Genomic DNA, 12,500 nt, shown 5'->3' with positions numbered 1-12,500 from the left:
CACTGCCGCCCTCCATCCCCCTGCTTAGCTCCTACCACAACTGCCTCTCTTGGCTCAGAGGGATAGAAACAAAATGGAGGTTGCCCAGTTGTAGGGTGTCATTACTCTGGCCTGGCATGGTGTGTGGTTCCTCCAGTCTGCCAAAACCCTTTTGGCAAGTCTCTCTGCGCCATCTAGTGGCCATGGGAAAAGGGTGCAAGGAAGAAGCACATCAGCCTTCAAACTAGGAAGCCATGCAATAGAATTGTTTATCCAAGTCATTCACAATGGCATAGGACACCATAACAATCCACTCTACTTACCCTGCATACATACAATTTATATATTTAGTCATCCCTCAAGAACATGACCATTTTTACCATGATTCTAAGGTAGTAACACTATAGTCTTCTGGTAACATGAGATTTGTTATTGAGACACAGTTAAAGACATACAATGAAATTAAAATTATCTGAAATTAAACTTTACTTACTAAAGTTTATATGTGATGAAGTACCACTGCTGAGAAAGACTACAGGGCAGTAGTAATTATTGTGAAACTTCACTATTAGTCAGCAAATCTTTGGAACAAGACCAAGTCAATACTGAGCACAAATCCACCATCAGCCCGTATAATGCTGTAAGTGGTCAGAGAAAGAAAAAGGTATCACAAGGCAAGAAAGTGATAGATTTAAAACATCCACCCATTTGAAATCGATTTCACTCAGTTTAACTGCATTTCCCAATAGCAAAATACATTAAGGATTATTTATTTACAAATCCAGGTAAATTGAGTAGCCATTTGCTCCTCTTGGCCTTTTGTAGTGGCAATGTTCATGAGTCTGTGTTAGTATTTGTATTTGTCTGAGCAAATGTATGTTTGACATACACCCCCATGTGTGTGTGTGTGTATTTGTGTGTGTGTGTGCGTGTGTGTGAGTGTGAGTGTCTAAGGTTTTATTAAATCAGCAAATCAGCAATTAAATCTAAACAATGGAGAGAAGAGAGAGCTGATGATGTGTGTGTGTGTGTGTTTGTGCAGACGGGCGAGTACGGCACTGATGAAGATGAGGAGATGAGCCCCATGTTCCCCAACGCCATTGAGGTGTTTGACCTGGCCGAGAATGAAGACATGCTGTCGCCCGTGGAGATGGACCCCGAGAAACTCGTCCACAAGTTTAAGGAGGTGAGCGCTGTTAACGCTGGACATAAACCGGCCATTTAGATCAGAGCTTGTCCTTGTGATAGATGCCGTTATTCTATTATTGAGGGAATATGTTAAGGGAAATCTCACGCAGGCAAAATAAGGTTGATGGAATGAATGTACAGTTCTCATCTTATATTAGAACACAATGTAATGCAAGACATTTGCGGTCATGTTTAGCATTAGATTTAGTAACATACAATGATATTCATAAAATATAATTTAATAAGAACAAATATATATTATTACATATGAAACTCTACCGCAGAGGTAGAATGCAGTGAATAGAACATGCTGGTGGTTTTCTCCTCTTCAGTTCTCTGTGTCAGGCTGGTCAGTGTGCATGCCACTGGAGCCTGGAGAGTAAATGTGTTGCCTTAGCAGCTCGCGCTAATGGGAGAGATTAGCATTTAATGAAGAGTAAAAACTCTGGTCTTCACACTTGAAGAAGTGTTAACTTAAGCACAGCAATAAGGAGAGTGTGCCAGGGCCTCTACTTCACGCGTGTTGGAACATGTGCTTGTTAGGAAGCTTGTTCCTTTGGGGATCATACATTCAGTTTCGAAATTTGTCAAAAATGTCTTGCTGTACTAATGTGTCCAAAGTTGTTTGTGTCGTTGGTACTTCCGCTTGTCTCACTTGATAAGATTGGTCTTTCACTTACTTTATGTGTTTCCTGTCATTGGCATGATACCTTGCAAATCATGAAGAGGATGTGGTTCTCAAGTAGTGCTTAGTATAGCCATAATAATATAGCTCGCTCTCTCTCTCTCTCCCTCCCTCCCTATCTCTCTCTCTCTTTCTCTCTTCCTCTCTCCTCCTCTTCCCACAGCTCCAGATTAAGCATGCTGTCACCCAAGCGGAGATTCAGCAGCTGAAGCGGAAGGTAAGGATGCAGAAAAGCTCAGGATCACGCTCAGTTTGGCACAACACCCCCATTGCCCCATAAGATGTCCGTCATGTATTAGTTCATTTTTATCAGAAATATATTCAGTTATTTAGCAAAATATGTCTAATTTATATGCATTGTAATTCCTATTCTGTAAGGATAGACAAGTCTACTGTCATTCATTCATTAATTTCCACTGCAGTGCAAAAGTCTTGCAAAATATGTGAGAGACAGGTTTTTTTTTCTCTGTGCGTGATACCTCCCTCTCTCTCTTCCTCTTCTCCTCCCTTTCTCTCTCCCTCCCTCCTACCCTTTCTCCTTACCTCCATCCCTCCCTCCCTCTCCACCTGCCTCTCTCCCTCCCTCTCCACCTCCCTCTCTCCCTCTCTCCCTCTCTCCCTTCCTCTCTCTCTCCCTCCCTCCCTCCCTCTCTCCTGCCCTCCCTCCCTCCCCCTCTCTCTCCCTTGCAGCTGGCCCACGCGGAGCAGGAGAAGCTCCGCTGGCGGATGGAGCGCGCTCAGCTGGAGCAGAGCGTACGCGAGAGCAAGGAGCGCATGGAGAAGCTGGAGGGCTACTGGATGGAGGCCCAGTCGCTGTGCCAGGCCGTGGACGAGCATCTCAAAGAGACGCAGGCCCAGTACCAGGCCCTGGAGCGCAAGTACAGCAAGGCCAAGAGGCTCATCAAGGAATACCAGCAGAAGTAAGACACAGGGAGCAGAACACGGATTATGCAGGGTGACTCAGCTGCAGAAGGAAGATGCACTATTTAAAAACACCCTTAAAGGGACACCAGGCAAGCCTGAGTGCTTTGTCTCTACGAAGCTCCCCCTAGCGTCTGTACGTGTCAATACGTGTGCGAGCCCTCGCTCGGTCTGAAGCTCTTTTCTTTTTCTTTGCATCTTCCGTCAAGGGTTTCCGCTGCTTCTTCGCCGGCTCTGCCATTATACACACGTTTGCAACAATCGCTAGCGTTTCGTTAGCCTGCCTCTGTGCTGGGGATGCAGGATGTAAACTGATCCTGCTTCTCACGATGTCTGAGACTTTGCGAGACTGAAGGTCGCGGGTAGGATACACCGAACTTGCAAGCGGGATATTCTTCTTACAGGCAGTAGGGGCGAGCGAGAGATTCTTCATTCGCCCTGTAATGAGTCATTTAACCATATACCGACTTACGAAGATGATAAATTAACACAAAAACGTTGCCTGGTGTCCCTTTAAGAAGGAAGATGCACTATTTTAAAACATCCTTAAGTTAAGCGGAGGCCAAGAGACTCAATCAAAGCTAAAGATATTACTCATATTACTTGAAAAGCAATTTTCATATTTAACACATGCTTTGCACTCATCAACTCAAATGACATCTTGAAGTTGAGCATTATTGAAAATAATGTTTGGTGTCTCTCTCTCTCTCTCTTTTTCTGTGTGTGTGTCTGTGTGTGTGTGTGTGTGTGTGTGTGTGTGTGTGCGTGTGTATTTGTCTGTGTGCGTGTTTGTACAGGGAAATTGAGTACCTGAAGAAGGAGACCGCCCAGCGAAGAGCTCAGGAAGAGACAGAGGCTACTCACAAGGTTGAGACAGATAATCTCCAAGACAAGGTAAAAGTATGTGTGTGTGTATGTGTGTGTGTGAAGGGTTCCACACATTTCCATTAATTACTATTCATAGCACTGAGAGACACTAGCATTAAATGATATTAAATATTGAAAGACAGAACTGATACCCAATCACATTCTTTCTTCCCCCCTCACTCTCTAATCAGATCTCAGACCTGGAGACCAAAGTGGATGCTCTGAAGACCTCCGACCCGTCCTAAACCTCTACACCCAAGGAAGAGAGGGAGCCTGGCCCGGGAGCCCAGCTCATCCTTTCCCCCCAGCAGCCACAGAGAAACCAACCAACAAACAAACGACTGGCAAACCCCCTGAGAAACAAACGACAGAAAGAAGACTGGGAAATGGGATGCTACTGTGGAAAGGGGAATTCAAAACACATACACACACACACACACACACACAGCTTAAAAAAACCCAAACAAAAACAAACTCTCTTTCGATGTCTTGTTGTTGCCATGCTGTTTGTCAGTGTGTCCATAGAAGGCACGTGACTACTCTTCGGTCTCACGTGTAACGACCGCCAAACCACCCCAGAAATAACATCAGTGGTTTTCGGTTCATCAGTTTAGGCTTATCTTTAATCACTTACTGCCCGAGCCTGTCACGTCTTTGGACAAACTGCACACAGCAGCATCAAAGAGCAGACATTTTACAGCTTCAGTGTAATAACTCCGAATTTCTCAATGCACGACAAGGAAAACCCCAAAATGGCCGCCCCCTCTTGACCTGTCAATCAGTTGGAGGAATTGGATGGAGAGCAAGAGAGAGATAGTTCCGTTTGTACAGAAGGAAATCCCTGTAAGAGGACAAGACTGAGCTTGTATATATTCTTTACATATATTTAAAACAAAATGTTTTTTTTTTTAAACGCTTCAAGCAGTGTGCGGAGGATGGTGTGGATGAGTAGGCGGGAAGAGGTGTCACTGAAGCCGTTGCTGTATGGTCACACCATTCTCTTAGCGAAAATGTATGATGAGTAAGAGCCGCGCAAAACCGAGTCGTGAGGACCGGATGACGAATGGTTGTGCATATCCTTCTCTTAGCGAAAAAAGGGCAAACAGGGTTTGAACGTGTGGAAGCATAACATATTAACATGGGGTTGTGGGGTCGCTTATTTCTCTCTCTCAGTTTAACGATTAATAAAGGGTCAGTATTACCAGATGATGATGATAATGTGCTTGACTCTGTGTGAATGAGGGTTCTAAAGTTGTCACCCAAACGGTCTGTGGTGGTCATCAGTGGAGTCTCGCATCAAAACGTATTGGCGGGAAAAGGAAAGAAAAGAAACTAGACTACACTTCCCATGAGCTCTAGGGTGAAGTTGTGCAGAGAGGTGGAAGAGAAGGTGGATCCTCTGTGTGTGATCCACACAGTACTATTCTGAACCTCAGAAACCAGCCAGCTGCCTTCTTCCCTTCACTGTCGCTTATCTCATTGGCTTGCCATTAAATTCTTTGTATTTTAGCATCGAATAGAGTTCTGCTCTCGTTGCCTCCCTCTCATGCTCCTTCAGTGCTTTGACATTCATGGCTCAACCTCAAAATGGCCTCACTTTTACAGCATGCTGGCCTCCTTTTTTTAAAAAAAAAAAACAATATTTCACCGCAAAACAAACCATTTCACCTCAGCATTATCAGTAATGCTAATAGAACTCATTTCACTTTTAGACTGTGAAATTAAAATCTCTTTTTCAAGTTACTGACTTCCATAGGCCTCTTTAGTAACTGTTCCAGCTGTGACAAAATCACCAGTTCATGATCTTAGCCTATTAGGCCAATACTCAGTCTCTGTCTTGGGCGAAGGCCCTCACTAGGCACTGAGTGGTCTCTGTTGGATGGTTGGGATTTCCCATGGACCCCTCTGCAGTCTTCCCCCATCTCTCCTCCGTGGTCCTACTGCTTTGGGCGTTTGCTGTTAAACTCCCAGTGCTTAAGCATTAGCTTCTGTTGGTAGGTGTTAGATTAAGCAGTTTTGTAAAGACATACAGTATGTAACAGGCAAAACACACACACACACACACACACACACACACACAAATGGTCACTCTCATGAAGAGTCTTAGTTTGAAAAGAAGGAATGATATGGTTCCAGAAGTTTTTTTTTTATTTGATTGTCTTTTGTTGTGTCTGTGTTTATTTTTTTACGTGGACTCTGATGTTAGAGTAATGGAGATTGGGCCTTATCTATTTGAACTTGTCTCACTTCTTTTTGTCCCATTGAAACATAATAAGGTTTGTGTTGCTCAGAAGTATGCAGATGGCATCATACTTACATGAACAGTTACATCCTTACCCCTCTGTTGCTCAAACAGAACAGTGTTACCAGAGCAAGCCCATAGCAAGTATTGGTAGTTTGGTCTATCTCTGGTGCAAAAGCAGTTTAATAAAGAAAGTATTATTCTCTCGGTTTGGTAGGTTTCAGTCAAAGATGTTGAAAACTCTTGCATCTTTGGACCACATAAGGTATTATGTACAGACAGCCCATAACATTATTGCTATGGTTTCCCAAAGTTACCTGTTTTCTTATTGTAAGAAAATTACTTTGGGTAAACAATAAGCATGGTATCGCTGTTGGCTGTTTTTTGTATTATTATTATTCATTTTTATTGTAAAGCCAGACCTACTGGAATTAAGCATGGAATGACCATTACATCATCAAACATCAGATTCTTCAGCTAGAATCTTATTTTCCAAACAGTCAGCCTCATGCTCCAAAGCTAATCTCTACACCATTGCAGTTGTAGTCTTTTCACTGAGGCCAGTGCAGTATACATGACATTCTAAAGAGATTAACTAGCTGCAATGAACCAGATGAATTCATCAGTACTTACGGTATTGGTGGAGAGAACATGTCTGATTGCATTTGATGACACCCTTCCAAGAGGGAGCTTGTAGTTTTATTAGGGTTTCTTGTTTTTAACTCGGCACCTTGTTAAGAGGGCTCAGCAAGATCACTGAAAAAAGTCAGGAACAGTACATAGGACTACCAGACAGGTAATATGCTGTAACAAAGATTCCATGAACAACAGACGTCATTCCTTGCTTCATGTTGCTATTGCATCCTTTAGTCCACTTGCGACACTGACCATGAATGGACAAACTCTACGGTGAACTCACTTGGCTTGAGCTGCTGTACACCAATGTGCATAGCAGATGACCTGGGAACTGTGCAGACATCTCAAACATCACTAGCAAAAGGACTGTCTGATCGGTCCTCCTGAGAAGACGGCAACAAAATTACATCAGGAAATTGTTTGATTGAAACTAGCATTGCCAGTCCAGGATTTTTTTTTTACTGCACACTCAGCTGATTTTTGTTTGTCTGTTTTATTTTGTTTAATCGCTCTTGTTTTGGACATTTGGATAAAGTTAAATCTTCGTGTACCTAGAGAGCAGCTGACTAATGGATCCTATTTCAGCCTTGCTGCATAGCAGCAGTCAACTGTTCTCTAGAACGGATGGATTAGCAGGGTGTAACAATCTCCTAGGAGGAAAGGAATAAATGAAACTCACAGCCATTCCTTGTTTTGTATTTAATGTTTTTTTTTACCCCTGCTTTGTAATTTGCTGTCATGATTCATGAACAATAATGATAACAATAATAAACAATAAACTTCATCTTGATCATCTGGCATAATTTAGTCATCATTAATAATAAATGCAAATGTGTTGAATAGCTGAATCTGAAGTCTACTTTGTCGGAGAAAATTATGACTATTTTGTTGGAAAACCATCAGGAACACCAACATGGACAGACATACAAACAACTACATCACACACTTACACAAACTTCCGTGCCTGCACTGTATTGAACATCTGAATAAAATGTTTTGACTATTTTGTTAAAGAACTTTATGAACGCAATCACTGAGCAGCCATGCCAACAACTCTCTTACTCCCTCATACACACATACAATAATTTCCCATGTTCCACATTGTGTATAAACAGCAGAACAGTGTTTTATGCTAATTTAAAAAAACGTACTAACCGCAGTGCCCAATACCCCAATGAATCAGAATCAAATCAAGCTATAATCATAAAGATGAATGAAGGGGGAAAAATGCATTACCATTACCAGCCCATCCTGTGTATTAACCTGTACGAAGACATTTTGCAAAATCAATGTATAAGTCTCAGTTAATACTTGGGAAATGATGGTATACACTTGCCCACCCTGGATTAAACAGCTGAATCAGATGAGACTTTAGTTAGAGATTTTGTTGGAGAATATTATGGACACCAACACAAAATAGATACACTAATTACATCTCAACCACACACACACACACACACACTACCTTACTGCATTGCACAAATTGCACAGCATACTCTGACATGTTCATCAGAAGAGGCTTTATTTGGATGCATTGTGTTCCTCTCTGGCGCTGAAGAGGTGCACCCTCCCAGAAAGAATGAGAGCGCCCTGACAAGTTTCAGGAGAGTTCACTTGTAAACACTGACTTCTGTACAAAACTCAAAAGAGAGTACAACAAGATTCGGATTCTTACCCGTTTCAAGAAAAAGAAGCAACCATAGCTTAAACTTAACCAAATGAAAACACAACCAAAATACAAAACCAAATAAAAAATATAGTCCAACTAAAGCCATAACACAAAGTAAACAATCAGAACCAAAACACAAAATGGAGATAAAGCTGTACAATTTATCCATCTTTAGGTTAGCTAACGCCATCCATTTCTGACAACTAACTTTCTTTTCTTTCTTACATGTGTTCAATTTTTTACTGTACAAGGAACACCCGTTCTTTTAAATGTACAAAACAAATATTCTTCTAGAACGGCCATCTCATAGCTCATACATAAAATAGAATCTCCATATTATTTATTTATTTACATTTTGAATTATTATTTACACGACAGCCAGCCAGGCAGCCCTCTGAATGGAGGTTGACCCAGGTAGTGATCCTGAGGCCGTCATATCGCAGGCAAACAGGTGGAAGCCATTTCACCCGGAAGTAGTTCTTCACATCCAGCACGTCAGCATGGAGCATGTCATTTTCACTTCACACATTCACTAGCTTATGTTTAAAAAGCAAAGCGACATGTACAAAGAAAAAATAAACTTACCATCACAGTTCGATTAAAACACAGTCAATACTCTACACCAAAAAAGTATGGTAAATGGACTTGGTAATTGCTCTTAAGTGACATCAAAATGCTAATATGACCAATAGCTGAAATCCTCCCAAACTAGGTGCATTTCAATACAGTCAAACTGGCAAAAACAAATACACTTTAAATAGCTTTGAGCTCTACTGGGATCTTGGTTTAGGCTGTGACCCCGAAAATGGTAACTCTGTGTTCTATGTCCATGGCATTTTGCAGAGCACACAAGCATTTTAAAAGAAGCTGAATGACCAGCAGGTTACAGGGTTCTGGTATCTTCATTGCACACTGTTCATGGTTTTCAGGAGCTCGAACTGTGTTCACTGACTGAGATGTAATGCCCCTTCAGTAATGTAGCTAAAGAGGAGTTGGATGGAGGAGGTGATGCTCCTGACCCAGAGAGAGGCATCCCTGACTGACAGCCAAGTCTGGGACAGACCCGGCCCTGACCGGGCCGCAGCATGGCCGAATCAGGGCCAGCTCCATTCCAGGCTGAGCCGCCATCTTGGCTCGAGTCCATGGCTTTGCTTCTGTTTGTTTTGTTTTCATGGTGCAAAGGTGCAGCTGAGAGCTTCCGTGTCCAGCGGAGGCCGTTCGCCTGCGATGTAGAAGTCTTTGACGTCAGCAGCACTAGCAGATTTTGTGGTTCTCAGGAGAGGACGACGCGTTGCCTCCAATAGCTGAGCTTAGCGCTTTCAGCTTACCCGAGAATAAGTGCCCACGTTGGCTCGAGAGAACAAAAAGAGAGGTAAGATTGGGTTAGGGTGGGATGGGTTGGGTTTGCAGTCATGGGTTTTGGAGGAGACACTAAGGGTGTAGAGGTAAGATTGTCTCACAAAGGGGTCAAAAAGTCTTCAAGTCCAGATGTCTAAGAGAAAATAAGAAAAAAAACAGAGGATGAAGCTTATGCAGTCAGAAACCACTTTCCCTTTCTGTCCTGAGTAGCTCCTAATAGGATAATGGCCTATCCGCTACTCTTCCAGGAGGAGTTCATGTGCAGTTGAGTTCGGTTTCTGGCAGTGCAGACTGGACAGGCATTGCTTAGAGATGACCAATGAGAAAGCAGGTAGGGAGGGGCTTCACAAGCAAACTTCCCATTGACCCATGGAGATCACTGCCATTCCCTTCTGCGGTCTCCCTGTGGAGATGTGACTTCTGTCCAGCCACAGCCTTCTATGGGCCAATCAAAACAGCAGCTTTAGTTCCACAGCCTCATTTGGACCACAACACTGGCGACAGTTCCACAGCCTCTTCCTGACAAATCAGGACAGAGGCAGGAATCCTTGAACCTTTGCTTTTGACATTAGTGTTAGGCCATCCCTTGTTAGAGCTAGTCTTTGCTCAGTCATTGATTGGATGAGAATTGCTTTTACCATGAGTGGCAAGTTCTTGAAAACAACACTGTCCAAACTGTTCAATCCACAGCTCAAGGAGACATAGTCTTGGGGAGAGGTAACCAATGAATGACCAGAGTTAAGGAGAAGGGGTTGACCAATGATAGGTCTTTTTGGAGAGGGATCCTGAAACAGAGAGGGCGTGGTCCTGATTAAAAGGTGGGAGCTAATTGGTCCTGGGGGGGATGGAAGGGCGGGTTTTACAGGTTAAGGGGTGTGGTCTTCAGTGGGTCAGAGGTTCCTCTGGACTCTGGCTCACATGTCTTTGGGCTCCAGCTTGCAGGACATCTCGAACAGCAGGTTCTGATTGTCAATGACCTGAAGCTGGCGCACGTAGGCCTTCGTCTGGAGGTGAGAGGGGGATGGCTCGGCCTCCACAGCTGGAGAGGGAGAGAGAGATAGAGAAGAAGGGAGGGAGAAGGGACAGGAAGAGAAAAAAAAAACAGATCATATTACTTTCAAGCTTTAAAAAGAGATACACACTTACACATCAATAGATGGCGACGTTTTACTTATTCATGGGCAATACGGCAAGTAGCGGTAATAAATCAGTTTTCCACTAGCGGGCAACATCCACCAGGGGGAAACATCGAGTCAATTTCCTCACTCCCCTCTTCCAGTTGACCTAACAGCAGGAAGCCTGCATCCCTGCATCCGTTGCTAAGCCACGCACTGCATATGAAAGAGCGGAGAGGAAGGAGGAGGGGGCTCTTTTGACTCAAATCAACTCCAACCAAAGAACGAGACTCTTTCTCCCAAAAGAGCTATAAATAGACACACATTGTCCTCCTAAGTCACAGCAAGTACAAATCTGGTTACACACCCACACACACACACCCATAATGCATTCATACACACACTGGCACACGTACACTCCCATAATGCATTTACGCATACACACACAGACATAACAGGTTGACATTTCAGCGTTAGGCTGAGACTGAGCTTCTACTACAGAAGCAGAAATGCAGCCCTGCTTCTCTCAGCCTGTCAGTGCTGACATCTTGCATTTACACCATCTTATATCAGCCAGAGTGCAGCTCAGAGCGCCAAGGCCCTTCACAGCTATCCAGTCCAGTGCTGTTGTCAGAACAAATGGCTCTAGATGCAAAGATATGTTCTCAAATGTTCTGACTGTCTACAGACGGAGACTCGGTTTGTACAACTATGGACAAGGTCAGATTCGGAAGACTAGACAAAGCAAAGATATATAGATGACATGTTCATGACAAATTAACCAAAAAAGACAGATATTGTGATGTTTTCTTTTCTGAATGCGAAAACGCAAAACAGACATGAAAAAGTAAAGTTTGAAGGCTGGCCTGCCTGCACAGACTGAGAGGCAATCTCCCTAATGGGAGCCAAAGGGACGCAATCCTCTCAGCAAACCAACCGAGAGAAGAAAGAAAGGAGAGCGTGAGGGTGAGAAAGAGGGAGAGAACAAGAGAATGCAAGAAGGAGAGCAATAAGGAGAGACAGAAAACCAGGAGGGGAGAGATGAGGAGGTTCCTCTTCATTAGCCCCTCAGAGCGCCTTGTTGGTGACAGGTGCACAGGAGAGGCATTAGCGTGGCTGTTCTGCTAAGAGGCAATTTCCAGGCAGCAGTCTGCTGTGGAATAGAGCCTGCTTCTGATCTAAGATCTAAGTGATCTGACACTTCTCTGGATGTAGAGCTGCTAACAAGATAAAAATGTGTAGCATAAGGCACACCAACCTCCACTGGCTACTCTACAGATGGCACATGGCCCAGGACCTGCACAGTGTAATAGGACTTGCTCTTGAGTCGACAAGAGAGAAAAAGAGGGGGGAGAAAGAAATGGATTGTACATGTTGCACTTGCAGCCCTGAGGTATCATAAAACAATCCTGGCCAGATTTCAGTTTGGTGTTCTTCTGATTTAGACTTTCCAAAGAAAAATGATCAATCTTTTGTTGGCTTTGAGGTGAAAACAATCAACACTGCCAAGCTTAGGCACCAAAACAGTGCAGCAGCAGGTTGCATTCAAACAGAAAGACTCAATCAGAGCCAATCCTTTTAATCTGTCCTGCCCTGATGGCAGAAGTGGACCCACTGCAGGTCCACTGGGCCGTTCGAACCACCACAGAGAAATTAGAGTGATTATTTCAGTTGGAGCGCAGAGTGGACAGATGCCCCCTACTAAGCACAGTGTGGGACCAGTCCAGAGCCAGACCTCTCCATATGTCTGTTACTAGGGCACCTGATTCTCACACAAACATGGCGGAGAGGAGATGATCATAGACACCCTAAGCAGTGGTGTTCAGGAAGGTTTATTTA

At 43.6% G+C, this 12,500-nt stretch overlaps 2 protein-coding genes across 4 annotated transcripts in view; one reads left to right on the top strand and one right to left on the bottom strand.

The window, feature by feature from the left end:
- The window catches only part of ppp1r9ba (protein phosphatase 1, regulatory subunit 9Ba), a 56,782-nt gene extending 49,424 nt beyond the window's left edge, over window positions 1-7,358 (top strand). For 2 of the 3 annotated variants that reach the window (XM_048245724.1, XM_048245725.1), the window contains exons 7-11: window positions 1,022-1,165; window positions 2,016-2,069; window positions 2,543-2,772; window positions 3,571-3,673; window positions 3,832-7,358. In XM_048245724.1, coding sequence (XP_048101681.1) covers window positions 1,022-1,165; window positions 2,016-2,069; window positions 2,543-2,772; window positions 3,571-3,673; window positions 3,832-3,885 — 585 coding nt within the window. In that variant the 3' untranslated portion in view covers window positions 3,886-7,358. The remainder of the gene's footprint in view (window positions 1-1,021; window positions 1,166-2,015; window positions 2,070-2,542; window positions 2,773-3,570; window positions 3,674-3,831) is intronic. The other variant, XM_048245726.1, reaches the window with a different exon arrangement.
- A 2,298-nt stretch (window positions 7,359-9,656) lies between these two features.
- rapgefl1 (Rap guanine nucleotide exchange factor (GEF)-like 1) overlaps window positions 9,657-12,500 on the bottom strand; it is a 37,505-nt gene continuing 34,661 nt past the window's right edge. The window contains exon 15 of the mRNA XM_048245727.1: window positions 9,657-10,585. Coding sequence (XP_048101684.1) covers window positions 10,461-10,585 — 125 coding nt within the window. The 3' untranslated portion in view covers window positions 9,657-10,460. The remainder of the gene's footprint in view (window positions 10,586-12,500) is intronic.

The sequence above is a fragment of the Alosa alosa genome, chromosome 6, assembly GCF_017589495.1.
Source record: "Alosa alosa isolate M-15738 ecotype Scorff River chromosome 6, AALO_Geno_1.1, whole genome shotgun sequence".
In the NCBI taxonomy this organism is placed as follows: domain Eukaryota; kingdom Metazoa; phylum Chordata; class Actinopteri; order Clupeiformes; family Clupeidae; genus Alosa; species Alosa alosa.
Note: the sequence above shows the minus strand (reverse complement) of the source record. Positions and strands in the feature narration are given on the sequence as shown.